The 22,285-nt window shown below is 39.7% G+C and overlaps 2 protein-coding genes across 8 annotated transcripts in view; one reads left to right on the forward strand and one right to left on the reverse strand.

Moving 5' to 3' along the window:
- The window catches only part of PDGFRL (platelet derived growth factor receptor like), a 41,115-nt gene extending 38,770 nt beyond the window's left edge, over positions 1–2,345 (forward strand). The window contains exon 6 of the mRNA XM_074991825.1: positions 1,600–2,345. Coding sequence (XP_074847926.1) covers positions 1,600–1,788 — 189 coding nt within the window. The 3' untranslated portion in view covers positions 1,789–2,345. The remainder of the gene's footprint in view (positions 1–1,599) is intronic.
- Positions 2,346–9,103: 6,758 nt separating this feature from the next.
- MTUS1 (microtubule associated scaffold protein 1) overlaps positions 9,104–22,285 on the reverse strand; it is a 162,543-nt gene continuing 149,361 nt past the window's right edge. For 6 of the 7 annotated variants that reach the window (XM_074992859.1, XM_074992860.1, XM_074992858.1 and 3 more), the window contains 7 exons: positions 19,726–19,940; positions 18,071–18,176; positions 17,087–17,160; positions 16,884–16,979; positions 12,584–12,700; positions 11,609–11,706; positions 9,104–10,333 (listed from right to left, as the gene is read on the reverse strand). In XM_074992859.1, coding sequence (XP_074848960.1) covers positions 10,117–10,333; positions 11,609–11,706; positions 12,584–12,700; positions 16,884–16,979; positions 17,087–17,160; positions 18,071–18,176; positions 19,726–19,940 — 923 coding nt within the window. In that variant the 3' untranslated portion in view covers positions 9,104–10,116. The remainder of the gene's footprint in view (positions 10,334–11,608; positions 11,707–12,583; positions 12,701–16,883; positions 16,980–17,086; positions 17,161–18,070; positions 18,177–19,725; positions 19,941–22,285) is intronic. The other variant, XM_074992861.1, reaches the window with a different exon arrangement.

Here is a 22,285-nt window from a genome sequence, read left to right on the forward strand (position 1 = left end):
CTGGGTAATTTAGACTAAAGCAGACAACTTTTTTTATGCTGCCTCCTTTTGCTGCCTTTGCATAAGTGCAGATAAGACTGTATTTTGATAACATTGTTGCATTCCATGACAGTTGCCATTTTTGCCTGTTAAATTAATCTGAAGGTGAATTTCATGTCCCTCGGTTCTGTATACAAATACCAAGATTATTTAAATGGCTATTAAATTAACACTAGAAAGAGACACTGATCTTAATCTATTTGATGAGTCTTACTTTGCTTACTAAGGCTCCCCACACTTACGGAAGTGAGACACATAAGCTTTAAACATGTCTGGGTTTCATTTTTACTCTTCTTTACTTTTTTGGCATAAAAATACTGCAGAGCTTGAAAATATTTTCATTTTTTACCATGTTCATTGTAGTTGCAAGTGGAGCACAAGCCAACATAAAGTTTTGTTTCGCAGCGTTGTGGAGGCAAACAGAAAAAGGCTGTTGCAGTAGGCATTTAAATATTTCTGTGTTTTACAATTTGTTTTATTTTTAATTTACTAGTGGAAACTACTATATATTCAGTTCTTTACATCAAATGTTACACAAACATTTGGGTCAATTTCTGCCATGTCTCTAACCTCACTGGATAGTGGAAGTGAGTGTTAGGAGAAATTGGCCTACAGAAACTACCTTTTAACATTTTATTTTTCAAGATGGAGTTTCTCCCATCAAATCAGCCACATGGATTTCCAATACATGGGAACTGTCTGTTATCTAAGCATCCTTGCTTGTATTTTAGCTTGAATATTTCAGAAACATCTTCATGAGGGGAAACCCAATAACTTTTAGATGGTGTAATACAGTGCTGTCTAGAAAGTTCTTGAATACTGTTTTAGCTGTAAAATTAACACAGGGTCCCTTGCCACTACGAAAATGGTGGCTGTCCAGTGATGCTGTAACAGTTTTATCACAGGTGGATGGGAGAAAGCCACAGTTGTGTTGGGAAACCAAGCTTTCACCCTAATGGATAACATGTCTCAAAACTAAGATCATTAACACATCTGTTCATGGGGGCATGCAAAAAAGCATTAACGTAAGGGGGGGGGGGCGTGATGACAGCACCTGACTTACATAAATGTAGCTATTTTCCAAGTTTAGAGGGGGCCAAAATTGTTAACATACTTGATCATGCAAATAGTCCAAACCTGTGTACCTGGGAATTTGAGTGGAAGTCTTCCTATCCTTATATAGGACAGTAGCTTTCAGGTGACTGTGCTAACACTAAAAATGAGTGCATGAAAGCAGCGTGAAAACATGCAGTTTGGTTGTGGCTTCAAGAAGGGAGATTATGCTCAAATTGAATTTACAACTGGTATTTCTAAATGGAAAAGCTAACATGAATACAGCAGTTGTGATCACCCATAGCTGTAGCTTTTATTGTGGAGAAATGGTGGTAATGATTGCCAGACACCCACCCCTTCCTCCCTGAATCTGACTTTCAGACCAGACTCATATGTTTGAGCATTTCGTGAGGGCTTTGTTAACTATTTTATGTGACTGTACTGTCACTAACTAGTGTTTGCAGAATTGTACACCATCATTTTCTTATGTGGGTGTTTTTAAAACAGTATGAAAGGCCTGTGATTATCCAGAATTCTTGGCGGCTTATCAACAGAGGACTTGGGCATACCACAAGAATCTCCAAGAGTGTTATTTGTATTGATGATTTTGAAACCATTGATGCTGGCAACTATGTGTGTAGAGCTCAGAACCTACAAGGACAAACCACAGTAGCAACCCGTGTTGATCTGACCTGATATGTGGATCCTGTGGACACAGAATGAACAAACAGTATGTTGTTGGACACATTTTAACCTTTTAGTTTCATATTAATTTTGAGGTGGAGGGTTTTGTTAATCTCGCTCTTCTTGTTCACACACTCCACTTTCATTACAGAGCAGTGGCCCAGAGCAGAAATCCTAATGCTTAGCAATACTCATGCGTTGGGTTGAACCCCGCGCCCCCCATGTAGCCTTTGTAACCTGTGGCTCCCAAATGTTTCTAATACAGTGATAAATCTTTGATAGGGAGTTACAAATAACTTTTCTGTTTTGGTAATTACAGTATTTTGTAAAAACGATGATTGTGTGTTATTTTTATAAGCGTTGAGAGAATATCAAAACTTCTTGAGTAGCCCCCCCCCCCCCCAACATAACATGTTTTCTTTGCCGTGGTGGTGACTGTAACCTTTAGTATATTGTACATGTAAAAATATTACCTTAGGCATGATTTTCTTCTTATAGAAAATTAGCGAGGAATAATTACGCTTCTCTGTTGTGGTTGCCATTGATTAAATTTCTTTACTGAATATGGACCAAGCTGTATGGGTGTGTGCTTTTATCATTTACTCTCAGAGGGGGGTTAGGATTGAGTATATGCTAAGTTCCAATGCGGGTTGCCCCAGAACACCCATAGAAGTGGCGCATGGTAGTGCCTTGCTTTTTTCAATCAATGAAGGGCAGGAAGGAAGCCCTCAGGAGCCTGAGGAAGAGCTGTGTGTAAGCTCTGAAGCACATCTCTTTCACCAACAGAAGTTGGTACAATAAAAGTTATAACATTGCCCACCTTGTATCTAAAGTAACGCTTACAGGCACTGCAATCTTGCAAGGCTGATCATAGCTGTCAAGCAGATAATGTTGCAAACAATGTTCCATAACTGCTGGGGCATCTGAGCCATTTTTGGCATCAGGAAATAATTTTTCCTTCAGCAAGATACCGGATGGGTTTCCCTCCCTTGAAGTATGTGTTTAGGTTAATAAGGAGCTATGACAGGATTTACTAGTTCTACGTGTGCTTGTAATTTCATTGCAACTTGCTGCTTATGTCCAGCAAGGGTGAGAGGCTCTGAAGGGCCAGCTCCAATAGGTAGCCATGAGACCTGGAAGATGGCCACTGGACACGAGTTAGCCTCAAGGAAAAATGGAAGAGCCTCCTTCTGCAAAAGGCGTAAGGTATGCCTACACCATGGTCTTCGGCTGTGTTTTCTATGTTGCCTAAGCATATGCATGTCAGCTCTCAGCTGAGGTAGCATGCAAAAGTGGTAGATTAGGTATGGTAGCGTGGATTTGCTGCCCTAAGTATGTACCTACGGAAGCCAGGTGAGTGTTTCAGGGCAGTAGCAGTTTGCGTTAGCTGGTCTGGTGCTACGCTACTGTTTTATGAGCTCAGCTGAGAGCTAGTGTGTGTATGTGTACATCACCAACCTTCTTGTCAGCCCTCCTTTCACTTTGTGCATAAAGGGCGAGAGAGGAGGTGGGAGCAGGCTGAATCCTAGGGGTTAGACCTGAATACGGGCTGCATGGCATGGAGATCATTGGTGATTGGATGGCACCCACTAAACCTGTTCCTTGTGGGTGTGAGAAGGAAGTAAAGTTTCAGGTTCTGCTTTAAAAAAAAAAACAATCTACATCTTTAGGATTTTTCACTGAACAGAAAAATATACATTTTCTTTTGAAATTTAAGGGTTCTACCTTTTTTAATTTCCAAGTTGTTTTAGCACTTCTAAACCTTGTGATTGGATAACTAATTTCCTTACAATGTTTAGCAACCAAAATATCACCACCTACCTTGAATAGCTGTTTGTTCAAAACCACTTTGGCTTGGGTGACAGTTACAAGGCAAAATGAAATGAGACATTTTTGTCAAATAAAGTGTTACACAGCTAATATAGCATCTTCCAGTGGAAGCACTTAAATCGCTGGGCTATGTTGATGAATCAAGCCTGACATATCCTTGTCTGAAGTAAATACATTCTCCCCATTTCATCTGCTAAGGGAGGTGAGATGTGGAGGGTCCTAATTTTTCCCCTCTTACCCTGAGAAGTGTTCCACTGAAAGGAACAGAAATATGGTTGCCAAGGAAAAGAAAAAAACAAACAAACAAACAATCAGCTCTCCAAAGTTATATTACTAATTTATCCAGGAACACACATTCCCCAACTCTACCAGTATGTTACTACTTCTAGTCCTATACCTCAACCACAAGGCAATCTTTCTACCTGTTCTTTAATTTCAGGACTTGCACATTTGGTCAAAAGAAAAATTGTTCTGGAAAAAAAAAAAAAGCTGAAACAGTGTCACCTGTAACATTTGGCATTTTTCTAAGATGAGTATCAACATCAAGCAGAGCTGTGACAAAGTGCAGCAGCTCTCCAAGGTATTTTTTTCTCTCTGTTTGCCTTTCTGGTGCAGTTCTGGTAGGTTCCAGAGGATTATTTTTATCCAGTGCAGCCATGGATGATTTCCTGGCTTGCTGTACAGTAATAATGATTTTTAAATGCCAGCATTTACCCTCCTCTGAGACTGTGCATGAGGGAATGGTGGTACTGTGTGCTGGAGCACAAGTGGTGAGTTACTATACAGGTGCTAGACTTCATGATGACAGCAGTGACATTTTCTTAGTTTGGGTTTTGTCACATCTACTGATGACACGATGTAAAAATAAGGCGGGGGGGTGTTGGTGAAACCCAAATATTGTCACCTTTGGGAATGAAGCTTATAAAGCACTGAAGTAGATGAATATTGCAATTTCCTGTGTTTTGACTTTTCACTATTGGGAATAGTAGGCAGCCCACCTAAGCACAGAGGTTGCTAAATGCTTCCAGTTATAGAAGACTGAGCGCATGCAATACTTGTAGTTTTTTGGTTTTTTTTTTTAATTTGACAAAAGGAAAGCCTTGATGCTAGATAAATGCTTATGAAATCCCACAGCTAATTGCATGAGCGTACTAAAGCCTGGGCCCAACCTAATGCTGTAACTGATTGAGAATACCAGGAAGGTGCCAGAGCAACAACAGCAGTCCATCACTCCTTCTGAGGGCACTTTAAAGAAGACAGCAACTTCCCCTTACATACTTGAGAGGGAGGTATGGGGGAGGGGGTGGATAGGAGTCATCCCCCTCCCCACTGGATCTAAAACCAGCTGCAAGGGGTAGTCTATACCACAGGGTTAAACCCTGCACACATTTTTTTGCTGGGTGGGATGGAAAGGAAGAGGAGATGCAAATTTTAACAGAACATTAGCATCTTTAAAACAATGTAGAAAAGGGAGATTTAAAATATTTTAGGGTGCAAATGTAAACACAACTTGCACTCTGAGGAACAAATTCTTGTATTTCATCTGGGTGGATGTAATAGGATTGTGTAATGGTCATAAAACTAAATTTTTACATAATATGTCTGCCTCACACTGCATACAGGTTAGCTGCAAGGTGTGGAAGAATTTAGTTTGTGTGATCACTTCAACTGCAGTGTGAATGCGCCATCCTAGGGTGAGTACTACTTATACTAAAGCATTTGTGTTGCATAGATTTCTCTGCATTGATGATGGTGCTGAGAGGAGTGGCTTTGTCTCCCCTGTAAAACTACATATCCTTACATCAGCAACTTTCTCAGCTGTCAAGCTACTTAATAGTGTTGGTAAACGTTAAAGTGTGACTGAACACCCGGAGAAAACTTCTCTTCAACCTTTAGCTTAAGAGACATAGTCTAATGGTCATTGTACACTGATCAAAGACCACCGGAGCAAACATGGAGATGATTTTAAAGTACAAGTTCAATAATGTAGCTGATTTTTAGAATGTAAGTTTTGCTATTTTCCCTTTTATTTTATCTGATTTGACAAATTGTGAAAAGCATGGCCCCATTAAACTGCACTGTGCCTTTTTTGCTTTCCATAAATTACACAGCACGCTCAATTGGCTCATCTGCTTGGAAGATCATGCAGCTTGGTCCCAAAGTTAACGTAACAAGAGGCAGGAAAAGAACATCCCAAAATTCAAGCAAGTAAATTTTTCTATAAAACTGTTCTCTGGAGTAGACTCCTCTCCAATAAATGTAAAGGAAGGAAGACTTTTGAAACTAAGCTGCGCCCTCCTGCCCCAAACCTAGTTTTAGATTCATAGCCAAGAGAAAAAAATTGGCATTTTAACATTAATCAAGAGCATATGCTCAGGATCCAAAACAACACATTTTTTCCTCTTTGTACTCAATGCATAGGCCTGAACTTGCATAGTTCCAAATGTTACATTCAGACAGTTGGAAAAAAATTTCACTTACACACTTCATCTGCACCTCCAAAAAAAATCACTCTTCACAGTAAGGCAAGGACCATTATTCCATATTACTGATGGAGAATCATATGGATTTGCTTAAACTCTTGGAGGACAGAACCCAGGTCTCCTGCCACTCCTCAGTGGACCTCTCTGCCTCCTTCATAGACCTCAACTATCCCCTTACAACCCTTTTTTAAATTCATTTAATCTCACCCTTTCACAAGGTCCCTACTCATTTTTAAAGACCTAAAGGCATTGGGGGTTTGTCCCCACTGACCAAAAAAAGTCCATGCTTAGTCTCCCAATTTTTATTGTGGTCCCTATGAGTTCAGGGGATGAAGGTGGGAGGTATAGTTTTGACCACCTCCAGCTACATTGTAGTAAAAATACCAGGCAACCTCATCTTCCCCAGTGCTCTGTAAGATGCGTTTTTGAGTTGTTTGACGTGGTGGAGTTTGCCTCTCACCTTGCTAATTGTTTTCCAAAAACGCAAGAGCTGTGGTCATCTTGGAAGGAACACTGTCCAAGCTCGAGTGCTGGGCTAGCTTTACTTATGAGAACAGGTGCCTAATGGTACTGGATTTGAAGCACTTAATAATTCTGGAGTTACTACATTAAAAGTGGGTCATGCACAGTGGGGATCAAACCTGAGATCTCTGCCTCTTAATACATGAGCCTTTAGCTCCCGTTTCCCATGAAAGATCTGTTCTCTTTTGGGCCAGGCCATGACAGGGTCAAACCCAGCCAGTAGCAGAGTGGGACAGTGTACCACACTGAACAGGCATAATTTACAACTGATGCAGGAAGTGTTATCTTCTTGATGACAGACAGCTAGGACTTCCTCTAAGAAAGAAAGGTTATTCTTTCCAGAACCTGCAGTTTAAAAACAATCACATACCTTTCCTATCACCTCATAACTGATAAGAGCATGAACATTTTGAGAATGTCTCCTGCATTGTTGCTTAGAGTTTTGGGCTAACATGGGGATAAGTCAACATTTCTTTTCACAGAAGTCAAAGGAAATGTGAGGTGCTATGAAGTGAGGTCACAAACATGAAGTATGCTTACATGAAACTACATTCAGTTGAAGAAATAGCTCAGTTGTCATATAGGATCTAGACCAACCCACAAGCTTTAGTTAGGGTCATGTGACTAGAATTTCCACATGATGAATTCTCACCAGAGCAGGAAGAGGAGTGAACCAGGGTGCATTTGTTCTGAAGTTACATGCTAGAATCACTACAGAGATACTGAAGTCTTTGGCAGGTTAAAATATTATCCAAGAAATTGGTGCGGGGGGGGAGGGAGAAAAATCAAGAAATGAAACAAGTTGGTAGACTTTAAACAGCCCCATTCCTGAGAAAGTAAATTAGGTCAATTTCTGAATAAGTTATGAAGTAAATGTTTTGGTTAAAAAATGCACCATAGACACAGTGGTTACCATTGGAAGTCAGCATCCACCCCCATACACAATGTGAGATGGCACTTTCACTTACTACTTCTGCGTGTACTAGAAAAATAGGGACCTAATTTGATTAACTTTTTTCAAATCATTATTTTCTAAGCTGTTCATGGATAATTATGTAACCTGGCCATTTTTAGCTGTTTACGCACATTCAGGCTGAATATAAAGAGAATCAGGATTATTCTAGATCCATTCACCTAGAGCCAACAAGCAAACTCAGTTTGCCACCCCAAGTTCTGTCTAATAGTGGTATAGGCGTAGGATAAAAAAAATGTAATAGTTACCTGAACACTGATGAAAGCTCTTCTATGTGAAAAAACAAACCACAGCAGAAGGTTGTTTCAGCCATTACTACACTACTTGGGAAAAGTTTGTCATCTTAGTTTCATATTCTTTAGACTTACATAAGCAGAAAGTCAAACGAGTAAAAAAAAGTTTATTTTTAAACACTCATCTCAAATACACGATCCAATTTCCTTAACCTTATTAAAGAAAAGAATGCTCTAAGACATACTTCTAAGCCATGTTTCAGCCCACAGCAGGTTTTTACACTTAAGTTATAAATCCCTGGGGCGGGGAAAAAAAATACAAGTGCTGACACCACTTGAACTACAGTGGCATGTACAGTGTCTTAAAATAGGATTAAAAGAGGCAAATTAAGTAAAGTGATCCATAGAGAAGTCACTTCACTTGTACATGGTGTAGATTAAATCACAAACTTCAATATATTACAAGTTCATAGTTACAGAATGAGCACTGCTCCAACTTTGTTTATACACCTGTGCACTTTCTAAAGTGCCAGCATATTCGTATCCTAGATGCAATGTTTGGTTTGAAGTGCTTTTCCTGTTTAGCTTCCCTACTCCTCCTCTCTGCCCCTCCCATCCACTAGACTCTTTCCAAGCCTGCTGGCAACATACAGAGGAGCACAAGATTTAATATATTGCTAACACTGCTGATTACATAACTATGGAATGTTCCTGGTTTCAAAACATCCCCCATCAGAAGCATAGACCTCATTCTGTAACAGTAACTAGAAGTTGAAACTGTACTTACAAAACAGGATGTGCAGGATCTTAAAAAGAAGTGTGGACCCAGACAGTAACAAGACCAGAAATTCACTGTGACTACCGTAATTTGAAACATAACAAAATGTTATCTCATCTTCAGCAACACAGACATGTTTATTTTAACTCAAGGGGAAACCTCTGCCAAGTGAAATTTGGAAGCACTTCTAATATTCTACAGTTCATTGGGGAGGTGAGCTGTGGAACCATCTGCATTTCTCCCAAACTCCTCCAGACAGTTACCTTGAAAACACTACTGAAAGTTAAAAGGGAACAACCCACAAATCAAAAAAATCAGAGAAAGAGTATTGGTTGCGGTTATGATTTTTTTTAAATGAGGAATCGTGCCACATTTCTTACCCCTCTTTCAAAGAATGCCATCCTATTCAACTTTTACCTATTTGGTTTTCAAATCCTGTGTCTTCCATTAGATCAGGAGTCTGCTTTTCACTATGTATCAGCCATTAACATGCTTTTCTTCACAAATATTGGTGCTTATCTGGGACTTTTTCAGTAGGCAAGGGGATTGGATCTTGGTGCATGTCTGGAATCTACTAGATTTAGAATAAAGCTGCAGTTTCAGTGTTTGAGATCTAAGGACAGTAGTGTTAAGGAGACTGTCCATTCAACCTTCCAGAATTAATCACCTTGTTTTCTCCTATTTTAGCAAAAAATGTTTTAAGCTTGACTTTATCCTGAAAAATGCAATGCTATTATCTTACTAGATGGATATGGCTACAAGTGCTACATATGAATGGAAGAATTGAAAACTGCTGGACAGTATGGCTGTAGTTTGAACTCTGATGATCAGACTGAATTTTTTTGAAAAAATTACTCAATTGCACTATAAAAGGTAAGTAGAGACACTGACAAGTCAGATAAAACATTTCCTGTCCTCTTCTTACAGTTTGGAAGCAGAAAGATGAGGTGGAAACTAGCCTCTAATACAAGTGGCAGTTTCTCCCCAGGCCAGTTAAGAGTATAACCTTTGATAAAACATGCACAGACAGTATTATTAATGAAGTACATTTCAATGTATATTCCTTTGCTTTTGTCCTTTATTACATACACAGCAAAGAAGGCAGCGCGCGCGCACACACACACACTATTACATCCACTTCATTCACACCTCACATCCGGTCTCAAAAAGGTGTCTGTGACAAGGAACACATTATAGCAGTTGTGGTCTTGATCTATAAACCCCTGAGCTTTTCTTAGAATTAGGTGAAAAAGGCATTGAACAAGATTTCCCTTGCTCCATAAGTGCTTTGTGCAACATTGTCTATAGTCATTAGTGAAGTCTTTTGGGGGGAGAAATGTGAAGTGTTACTCCCATATTTTCAGTATCTTAGAACAATTTTCCACACCAATTATTCCAGTTATATTTTAGTCATCACACTCAGCTAATATAGCTCTTGTTCCCATGACTGGTGTTGGAATCAGTTCTGCAGATCACAAATGAAATGCTTTCATGTAGTGTCCATCTTCATCTCAAAAGATGTCATCTTGGTGCTCCTGTAGGAGCAGAGAAGGAGCCTGAATTTCTTGGTGACTGAGAAGGCATTTGTGGAGAAGTAGGAGACACTTTCCGAGGGCTGCACAGGTCTCCATTATGTAGCTTCCATAGAAGTTCTTCATTTTCCATTGACAAACGTTTATTGACCTTCGATTCTTTCTCTAGAGACCTCTGTAAAACAGCCTGCTCTGTGGAAAGTTGCCTGGAAAATAATTTTATGTAAGTGGATGCGAGTCAGAATTTGAGCATCTTACATAATTTTTTTTTTTTTTTTTTTTGAAAAGACAGCTTTTTAAATTCGCATGAAGGCCTGTGTCCAGGCATAGTCATTCACTCCTCATCAGGGTTTAGTGCATTTGTTCTCCTGGAGAATTACCATGAAAGGAGTAACTGGGTTCTACAGGCTTTCCCCTATCACACCAGCTCACAATGCAGTAACTTGAGTTTTGCCCCAGGTTGACTCCCATCCACACACAAATTCTCTACCTGGAATAAAGTGGTGCTTTAACTTCAAGCTGTTGGGCTTTGGAGGAAGTGGGTGGTGAACCTGGAGTGCTGCCAAAGCTACAGCTGGTAATGCAGTGGCTCCAAGTACCCCAGTTGATTAGCAGTGTGATTGTATTTACAGCAGTTCAAACCACCTTGCAGCAGGAATATTTCAGTGTGATCACTCACGTGAGCCTAGACCAGCTCTACTGAAGTAGCTCAAATGGCACTACAGGTTGAACTTCTGAAATCTGGGACACACTGGTCCAACATCATTGTTGGTCCCAAGATGTTGCTAGACCAGAGAGCCTCTGTGGCCAGGAGTGGAACCAGCTAGGAGTCCAGCAGTCAGGGAGCAGGAGCTGGGGCCAGAAAGACAGTGATGGCCAGAGGAAAGTCGGGCTGACGGCCAGGAGCAACCAGACTTCTTAAGGGGAGCTGGACTGGCAACAGGCAGGGAGCACTGACATCCCCTGGGTTAAAATTAACCTCTTACTAGTGAAGGCAGCTGAAGAGTGTTTCCACGTCTTCCCTGTGAGAAGTCATACCAAAACTCTCTCCCTGGTGGGTAACACTTACAGAATCTGTCTGATCTTATTTTCCTTCATTTTACGATCTACAGTGGGTTGGCCTATTCATTCTTGCAACTGATTTCTTTCCTGAGTAGCCTTTACTTCCCTGGTATCTATCTACTTAGTCGTGATGCAAAACATTTATGCGGGCTGTAATTTTCATAGGAAAATTATTTGATATGTCATGATTGTATACATTACTTGTTTCAAGGTGCTCCGCCCACTCACAATACCCTTTCCTTCTGAGGCAAAGTTTCCTCAAAGGATGGAAAAATGAGCATCATGCAGCAGTACCTAAGGTCTAATATTTTGCAGGCATAAGGGTTTGTTTTTTTTTTAAATCTGCAGAAAGATGCTGGCTAGCTGTATATAGAATAAAACCGATGTTTTCACAAGTTAATACATGCATTATTTTTTACCTTGAAAGCTCCATGTGTTTGTCCATCCGAGCTTTTAGTTCTTCATTTTCCTGCTGACACTTCTTCATTTTATCTGTTAAGATTGCGTAGTTTTCCACCTTTAACAAATGAACAAAATCATTGGGGTGTGTATGTTACAAGAACAGAAATTGCCTTGGCAAGTACCCTATTATATGCATTAATAACCTGAAATTGAGTTTTATTACACCAAGTCTTATTTGAAGCTACATGTAAGTCTTGTCTTATTTTAAGCCACATAGAATGATCTTCAGGATAGTGTAAAAATGACATTAATAGGCAAGCCAGCATTTAGCTTTTTTTCCCCCTTTACAGTGGGTATTTTGCTACTTTTACTAGTGGGCAGCTAATAAAGCAGTAGCTGAATCTGCTGCTTGAACTTCTGGGCTGGTGACTTAAGTTCTCTTCACAGATAATGTTACAGATTGCTGAGATGCTCATCAAGTTATTCCTAGACTATATGTTGAATGGTAATATAAGATAAAAAAAAAAATCTTCTCCATACTGTCCCTCAATTCCACTACCACCCACAAAATCAATTCGGCATTAGCAGAAATGATCTGATCCCACCTAAATAAACCATGCTCCTGCATTTCCCAAATAATACCATAGAATGAAAAAAAGTTTCTTTTTAAAAGAATACTCAAAATGGGTTCACATTCAGTGGATTTCCAAAAGTCAACACCTTACATCAGAAGAGACCCTATGGACACGAAGCCTGTAGAGGACTTGTGCCTCTGTTTCAGTGTTCCTCTTACTATATCATTCAGAAAACCTCTCCCCAGATCATAGGGCCAGCACAGTTTAAATTATTCCTGAGACATTAGTATGTACCTTGCGCTCTTCAGCGATTTTGTTTGCTTTTCATGCATACAATTAATCAGTGTTTAAGCATGGTCTGTATGGATCCAGGAGCGATATCTGGTAACTTGAAAAAACAGCGTCAAAAGAACTCACCTGTTTTTCCATCGTCATAACCTTTATATCTTGCTGATGTAGTTTCTCATTCTTAATCTCCAACACTGCTTTCAAACTTTCCAATTCCCGTTCCAGATACTCAATGCGAGTGTTTTTCTGAAAGATTGTCACAAGTTTGCTTATTTCCCAGAACTTCACGCAATCCAAACAACATTTTAAAAAGCAAGCACTTACAAATTAGGTTATTGTAATGAACTTATGAAATCAAATGGGACATCGTTCTGAGTCAGAAGGAAAAATTAGATTTTATTTACTCTTGAAAATTTATTCTTCCCTCCCACTATTTGTCCCTCTGCACAAAGATCTAAAGACCCACCCCCTCTTTGAAAATATAATTTAAGAAACCTCTTTAAAAAGGATAATATTTAAACCCTGTTAACAGAAAAAGGATGTCTGACCAAAATACAAAAAATGTTTTGTATAAATGACAAGCCTTTGTGGATCAAATAGATCCATTATTGCTGGAACAGTAAATCTTACTCATTTTACAATCACACACAGACTTCCTCAGAGTTAAGGCTGTTAAGAATTCCAAAACCTCCCTACTTTCTCTCTTGGGCTACGTCTAGACTGCAGACTTCAGAAGTTTGCTGCATCAGAAGCATTCTGACAACATCCCTGTCATCCTTGTTCCGCAAGGGAGAAGGGCTGTCTTAGCAGAGGGGGTTTTCCTGACATTTGGCCCCATATAGACGGGGTGAGTGTTAGGAAAGCCTCTCCCAATGGAACTGTTGGCAAGAGACAGGAAAATATGGTGCTCAGTATGTGTACGTTTTGCTGACAGTTCTTGGCAGCGTAAACACAGCCTTGCTCTCACTTACATCTAGGAGACAGTCGATTAACTTATAAATAGGCATGAGCAATCATTTTGTTGTTGCATCCTTGATGAGCTCATGTTTTCTTGCATGAATAACTCAAAGCAGAACATCAAACATTGGAATTTTACACGTATTTAATTCCTCACCATTTCCAATTTGAGAGTAGCACTTTGGTTGCCAATGAAGCTTTCACACTACTTTTGGCTGCACGTTGTTCACCTATACTACTATCGCTTTGCTACATGGTATGACTTGTATCTGCTACAGAAAGCTTAATATTTACTGATTAATAAAGTAATATGCATCTGCAAAGAGTTATTTTATTTATTTAGTTATTGATTTTTGTAGGTCACAGGCAATGGTGAGAAAAAAGTTTATCAAATTTAAGTGTGGAAGGAAAAAGTAAAAAGAGAGGCTACCACCATTGAAACAGGTGTTTCTTCTTTTTTAAAAATTGTGTAACCAGTATGAGTCGTTTTTCTGTATTTTGTGCAAACTATAGTGTATTGAACTGAGTAGTATTATTTGTTACTATATCAATGAGAAAAGGAATATAAAAGCTTCTTCTCCGTCCCCCATACTACATGCACTTTTCTGGAATGCAGCCCACACAGACCTTCAGAGGGGCAACTTGAAATTTAAGGCGACAATCTATTAGGTGAAAAATTGAGAGCTTCGGTAAATGAACCTTCAGCTGACAACTAGTACATATTGCAGTTAAGGACAGAGCCTAACTAGTGATCACATTTGTGACTGACTCACCTGTATCTAACGTTTATACAATGTTTGTGGTTCTTTATGATTAGACCCAGCAACAAAAACTAAGCAGGAAAATTTGGACTCTTATCTCAGAAGGCCAAATATGCTAAGAAATAACACGCACTCAACCAGCAAAAAGGCATAACAATCCCTTCCCCAATACTGCTGTCAGGGAGCTGGTCAATGGGGAGAGACGAGCAACACAGGATGTGTCAGTCAAGGTTTTACTGTTTTGGAGTTCTGGGAGGGAGAATCAGATGTCATTAGGTTTTAAATCAATCCGAATGCTGAATAATCTGATAACCCCCTCTGTCAACAAGCAAGTTTTCAGCAAGTATGCTTCTCTGCTCTCAGCCAAAAGAGATTTTTAAAAATCCAAATGAAAAGTAGTTACAAATGTAACATGGAAGAAAACTGCTTTAATCGATTAATCCTTCCCACTGAAAAACTGAAGCAAGGAAGTCTCAAGTCCATGGATCACCATTGACATGAATTACTGGCACTCTCTTACTCAGGATATCCACATCAGAGAAGCATTTTCAGGTGCATTAAAGACACTGATCCTACTGCTTCAGACTACTCTGTGCCCGAACATTAAATGGAAAAACATAGCTCCAACCCCACAGAATCCATCTGTGCTGCTCTTTGGTCTGCACTGCACCCACCCCACACACTGCAGCCACATAGCTAAGGAAATGAGCTTTGATTACTTCCTCTCACTGCACTGGGTAGGCACAGCAAGGAGGGAAGGAAGGAATAAATATTGCTGTGAGTGACACTGGATTTCTGCTAGATAAACCAGCAGTATCTCTGCACTTTGCAAAAGAAAAACATTCATAGACTATCCCCCGCTCCCTCTTACTGGCTCTGCAGGCCTGCAGAAGCCTACAATACTTTTCATGTTTAGGACTCATAGGTCTTGCCAAGGTGTGTGCCACTCTGGCTCAGCTCCCTCCAACTGATTTCAGGTCTCCTCCCACCAACCTCAGGTCCTGTGGTCTCCTGCCCAGTGTGCAAAGAGAGGACAGCATCTGGCCCTTTAACCTTATTTCTAACATTCAAGTTTGGTCTAAATCTTAACAAGGACATGCAAATCTCTGCAAGATGAAAAACACTGAACATAGACCACACTAACTAAAAACCTCTACTGTGCCCATAAGTGAACTGATCGGCGCGCGCACGTGCACGCACGCCCCCCCCCCCCAGTAGCTGCTAGCACAAAGCATATTCATAAGCATACAACTGGGTAAAACCTTCAGAAGCAGGCCTGTTACAAACAGTTTGATACACGTTGTACCTTTCAAATCTTGTCTGACAACATTTATGGGCAGACAGAGCCAATGCCCAGGGCCAGAGCTGGAGCCCCGTGCTACCCCAGGAATCCCAGCTTGGGATCCTCAGGGAAGCAGGAGGCTGGGGCCATGGCAGCTGCCAGGAACTCAGACCACCTAGGAGCAGAAGCCCTGGACCTCCCCCTGGTCTGGCAAATTCTCTTGTTGGGGACCAGTCAGGTCTTGACCATGCCAGACCAGAGAGGTGCAACCTGCAGCTTGTTACAGGTGAGGTGACAACCAAGGGAACCATCCTTCCTGAGAAGAGAAGTATTTGATATCCACCAGCCTTCGAGTAGTCTGAAAAACTTGGAGTCTGTGCCTGACTGTCTAAGAAATGTCTATTGGTCAAGTAGAATATATTGTTAAGCACACGTCTCCCACTGCACTGCAGGGAAAAATTGCATTCACCCTTCTTAAAGTAGGAAGGTCACAGGTTACACCACCAGGCTCAGGACAAAGGAAAGACGTTGATGTATCATGGTGGTGGTTTCATCATAAGCAGTGCTTAATGTCACTCTCTCAAAAGAATGCACTCAAAGTTTAATTCTTGCAGCATCTTTTGTTAAAGATTTTCTGAATAGATTGAGGAGATACCCATTGTCTGTTACAAAACTTTTGTATACGTTTTTGTATTTAGAATTGAACCATTAAGTACATCATCTCTAAGTATGCCTGACGTTTTCGTATCCTGGTATTAAAAGGTAATGTGTTCCTACAGCAGTAACACTTTCCTAAATTAATGAACATTTCTACCTTGAATGTTAAAGCGTCTGATTAAACCCACTACATCATGCACTGGTTGCTGTCCATCATCAAAACATTAACTATAGCTTCTGCGATATACATTGCAGTACTGTGGTTAAGAAAAAATGCTCCCAAAACAACTAATGCAATGAATAAGTTACAAGAACACAGAAAATTCAACAAGTCATTGCATTGTCAATCTCATGACCACTTCAAAAACACCAGTTACTTAGTACTTTGGGGAATAGTCAAGCAAGTTGACTCCTAAGCTGGAGTTCATGCTCCTGATAGTTAACTTGACTGGAACTGAAACAACTGCTGCTACTTGTGTATATAAGGTCATTCAACAACTATGCATATTTCCATTTATCCATCCAATTTCTAGCATTTCTACTGGTACATGTACCTTTGCTACTACCTGTGAACAACCATTAGGAATACAAAAATCCCTCTTGGAATCCCATATGTATTATTAACTTTAGTAAACTAAACTATTTATTATGTCTGAGGAGTCATCTGGAGAGCTGGAACCATGTAACCAATTTCTTGAAAGCCTGTGAAATACAAACCATGACTTGATCATGTGCATTCGAGAATTTAAAAAAAATTAAGTTCGATACTTACAAGGTTTGTTTTTTCTCTGGCTATTTGTTTTTGCTCTTCCAACTTTAACTTTTCATTTAGAGAGTCATTCTCCCTTTTCAATTCCTCAATTCTTTTCTGAAACAAAAACACTAAGTGAGGCCAGGAATTGGGTACAGCTCTCCAAAAACCCTCTGGGTTTTGAAATTGTTGTAAAAAGTCTTGTTGATCACACCCCAACAAACCTCTAATGATTCCTGTTTTCCCTTAAATGACTCTTCAGATGAATTCTTTTCCAATTCATGGGCATTCTTGAGTTCTGAAATAAATACCAAGTTTGATGATTTATACAAACATTGTAAAAACGAACAAACCGTATTTTAGAGAACTCAGTTAAAAGGAGATATATGAAGTCATGGTAAGGGGCAAGAAAGCTGACTACAGCTACTAACATGAGAATATCAGGACCCAGGCTTGAAAGCAGATGAGAAGTCCAAGTGATTTGCCTTCTAGGCATTTATTGACTGGTCCCTCACATGTGTTACACTCTGTGTAAGTTTGCTCACTAACATATAGGCTTTGAAAGTACTGAGCTGTATGCAATGGAAAGCTATTGGAACTGAGCACATTGCTGGCACTCAGCTACATAAGAATGCCTGCAACTGAAAGAAGACGAAGTTGTAATTAAAATATTTGTCTGAGGAATGGCTGAAATATTTATCTTTCGACCATTTTATACTTCAGAGTAATAGTGTAGATTCTTTTGGCTGGTTTGTCCTGCACCCATTACAGACAATGGGAGTTGTACCACTGATTCCAACATACGCAAAATTGTCTGTTAAGGCTCAAAAGACAAAATTTCCAAATACTGATCAGAAATTTCTTCTTGAAAAAACTGAATTCCAGACATTGAACTTGAGATTTTGAAAGCAACCTAGAATATTTGGACACCATTTTCTTTGGATTAGAAAATGTGTTTCCAAATCCTCTATACTGTTTTCAAATCCCACCCTAATTTTTATCTCTCGAGGAGATTTATTTTGCATATCAGCATAACTATGGCTATTCAGCCCCAGAATGAGACTATCAGCTGATTGTCCGTTTCAAAGGTTATTACCACCAGAAACAATGGATGTGTTAGCTCTCAAAATTTTATTTCTTAACATACAACACTGTTAAGAGACTTATCTGGTAGCGTATGTTTCACATCATGAATACAGAGCACTTGCCTGAAAGAGACGATTCATACTCCTTTTTCAACTCATCTAGTTTTTCTGCATGGCTGGTTTCAAGTTCTAACTTCAAGTTCTCATGCACAATGTTTAAGTTGTCAACCTGTAATATGATAGTTGTATGAGTTTTTTTCCCCCAAATTATACTATGTAATCCTCAATGAGAAAAAAATGAAATGTCATATAATACATCTCTCCAAACCTTCCCTCCTCAAGTAAACAAAAATGTGAGCTCCTCATGAAACCTTTAAGCAAACCCTAAATCACTTATGGAAGATGCTGTGACTGTGAAACCTGTCAGACTGAACAGAGCAGTGAAGTTCAGAAGCCGACAGGCACCTCAGTTAGAGTACCACCAACTTAAGCTCCCTAGAAATCAAATCTGGGGACTGAACTAGAATGTTCCAGCTATTCTCAACTGTTGCAACAGCATATAAAAGGGAGGATGAAGGGTACGTGTACAGTGCAAAAAACTGTGTTCTTCACTTGGCTTAAGAGGGGGGCAGGCACAACTGTTGTGCTCAGGTTAGCAGCATCTCAAAATTTGAACTGCTACACCGAGGCTAAGTCTACACTAGGCAGTACAGTCAATTTCAGATACACAATTCTAGCTATGGCAATTGCGTAACTAGAATCAGGTGTATCTGAAATTGACTTACCCAACTATCTTTACTGAGGGTCATCAACAGGAGCATTTCTGACACTGACCTCCTTTACTCCTAGAGATAGCAAGGAATTCTAGAGTCAACTGCTGACCCCAGACAGATCAATTTCCCATGTCTCTACCAGGTACTCAAAACCAAACTCTGGAAAGATCAATCCTGACTGGGTCAGTGTTCCCAGAAGTGTAAAATGTGCCCCGAGGCTTTGCCTACACATATCAGATTTTAGTGCTGCCACAGCAGTGTGGGGTTGTGGTACCAGGGGTGGGACAGATGGTTATTTTAAAAAACTACCCCAATGAGTGGAAGTCTGTCTAACACTGGCGCTTTGCACCACTGAAATGTGCTGTACTTAAGAGTGTGAGTGTGAGAGAGAGAGCTTGATCTTTCATACCCCTGAGCAAGAACAGTTCAGTGCAGTAACTTGCCATTGTAGATGAGCCTTGAGTTAAAGACTTTAAGATGCAGGGACTAAACCACATGCAGTGCCTTTTAGGTAAGAAAGGCACTGATGTTTGATCACATCAGGAGGCATTTAACAGGCTTAATACCTACTTTCAAGCTGGCAAAGGTATTACGTTCAGATGACTCCAGATCTACTTTACTGCATCTCAAAGCTTTAATCTTCTTTAAATGACCATTAAGGCTACAGAAGCTCACCATTGACTTTAACACATTTCTAGTTACACTATTTTAAGTAGTTCATTAATATTTAAAAATTGGGAAGCTTTGTAAAGAAACATTTTGTTAACAGATCAAGTTGAGTTTCATTTTAGATGAAGGTAAATCACCTAAGCAATAACATTATTAGAACAAAAATGATTTTTTGGAGGCTCGTTTACCATAGAACGGAATGATTTATTGGTAAAGCACATTTGCTGCCTCCGTGAAGATGTTACTGCTAGACATCTTGATGTAGCTGGCTTACTAACATCTCAAAGGAAAGCTTCAGAAGCCCCAGAGAACTCTTCCCCTTCAAATACCACAGACCTGCTGTTGGAGTTGCGCTTTATATTTTTCAGCTTCTTCAATACAGATACTCTGTAGTTTCTCACACTCTCCAGTGTAAAATTGTTTAAGTCTTTCCTCCAGCTCTCTCAGATCACTTTGGTGTTGCTGATTTAACTTGTGCACGAACCCTTCATAAGCATCTTGTATTTCATTCCTGTCTCTCTCCAACTTCTCACATGCTGCAGAAGTGGTTACTGAAGATTTAAAAACGAAGCATCAGTAAAATTTGACTTGTTAAATCCAAATCATAATTTCACAGTGCTAATCTGCACTATAGGAACTAAAGATAGCAGCAGAAATTCCTCAGAGCAGGATGATACAAAATACCATTTACTTGTAAAAGAACTGCCACCTCTCAGGCTGCCTAAAGTGGCAATCTGCTGTCTATAAGAGGAGTTAGAATGTATTATATGGACAATTCAGTGCCTCTCAAGCATGGGTTAAGTTTAGAGTTAGACTGCAGTGTACAAATAGCCTATGTTGGTGAAAAACTTGTTGCTTGTGGGGTTAATTTTATAATGGTGTTGTGAAAGCTCTCCCGCATTGGCTTAGATAAATACTCTCACCACATGTGCTGCTGCAGTGTAGCTGTAGCTGTACAGCTGCCCTGTGGCAGCTCTGAAAATATAGACTGGGCCTTACAAATCAGAAAAAAGGGGAAAAGCTTTTTTTTTTTAAAAAAACTTAAATGACAATTTACCAGTGGCATGTTTCTCACTACAGAGAGTGGAATGCTCTAATGAAGATTTTAATTGGATTTACCACTTAATTTGATTTTTTTTTTTTTTTGGCCACTGGATTCCTCAAAGCAGTGTCTCAGTTCAGTTTATATATTGGAAAACATATTTTGCTAAATGTGAAATGTTAAAAGTCTTGTGTCCCTGAAGATGAATACCTATTTAACATGTTAATTCCACAGGTTAATTCCATATCTGAAACCACATTGCCAGCGTGCATACCTCTGGGACAGCTAAATCAGTAGTGTATCCGCAGACAAGGAAATGGGCTCAGAGCCCCAGAAACAAATCAGATTTCTGAACTAGATTAGCAACCAGAGCAAATACAATTAGGGCAGCAGTTGGACAATCTCCGTGCATTGCACTTCCAGTGCTCTCCCATAACCCCCTGGCTCCCAGAGAAATCACTGGTAACATTCTATGGAACATTTAAAATATATTTTGTGGCACTTGATTTGCAGTTTCCTGGTGACTTAGGCATTGCCACTATATTAAGCCAAGAAACAGGTTTGTAAACTCCTTTTTCCCAATATGAAGTAAAACATGCAGAATATGCATGCATTCCTCTGTACTTTCACAAATGGAGTACCTTACTGCCTGCTACACTCAGTATCACATGACTGCTTTATCCAGTCAACCCATGTTATGCTAGGATACATTCTAAAGAATAGAGCAGAAATGAAATGAGATAGTTGCAGGCAGCCTGGAGAATGGCAAACAATCTTATTGAGAACACAAAGTTCTCTATGTTTCCACTGATCCAGTTTAACAAAGAGCTACAATTCTCTTATTCCCCCCTTCCATTTAAAAGGTACTCTGAATTCCTGCTTTGCATTGAAGTACTTATATTTATGGATTCTCTCGTTAGCATAGCAGATATGTAGACAGCTGTTCACAACTCAGAGCAAAAGGCCACATGCACCTCCAAACCAACCTCCCCCCATGTATTTTTTGCATCAAGAACATGGCCTGTTGAGTAAGTTCTGCTTAAACACCCTCATGTGCATACACATAGTATGATTTAAAAAAAAAAAAGGATCAAGTAGTACATTTGAGTCATGACAGCAGAGTATAGTCCTGGTAGTGAAGGCTGACCACTGAATGCTTTTGTACAGCGGTCCTGTCTTTGCAATCTCAAGGCTTGTACAAGAACATTAAAAGGCGTGTGCGTGTGGACGCGCACACACAAAAGTAACACTGCATAGAAAGTATATTTAGTTTAAATACCTTTTCTCCCCATCCAAATTTGTGCTTGTTACAGCATGTAACAACAGCCTGCTGGTTCTGAGGTTTTGGACATGCATTATAAGAAATACTTGTTAGTGTCACAGCTTTGCTTAAGCCATGTGGAATAAGTTGCAGTATGTTAGTCAGGATCCCAAAGTGTAGTAGTGGCCTAACTACTACAGAATTCCAATCAGAACGCCTTGAAGTTTTGTAGCTATCAGTTTCCTACATCTTTACAATTCCTCCAGAACAAAGGATGTTGAGTAACTGAATGACTAACTTGCACTCTGATTTTAGTTCACTTGCAGAAATCCAAAATGCATACAGTGCCGATGAGAAAAGCCACACTGAATGCAACAATCAGTTGTGTGAAGTGAGTATTTACATAAAGTAGTCCAATCTTCAAAAGACTTCAAGTAGTTTGCATCCCTATTTATGTGCCTGGAGTGGCTGCTGATCAGAATTCTATTTTTAAACAGATTGCTCACTTTCAGACAGAGGTTGCAACAAACTGATCTGAAGATTTGTTAAAATCTTGTTTCACCAACAGAAGTTGGTCCAGAAAAAGTACTACA

This window comes from Carettochelys insculpta, chromosome 4 (assembly GCF_033958435.1).
Source record: "Carettochelys insculpta isolate YL-2023 chromosome 4, ASM3395843v1, whole genome shotgun sequence".
In the NCBI taxonomy this organism is placed as follows: Eukaryota; Metazoa; Chordata; order Testudines; family Carettochelyidae; genus Carettochelys; species Carettochelys insculpta.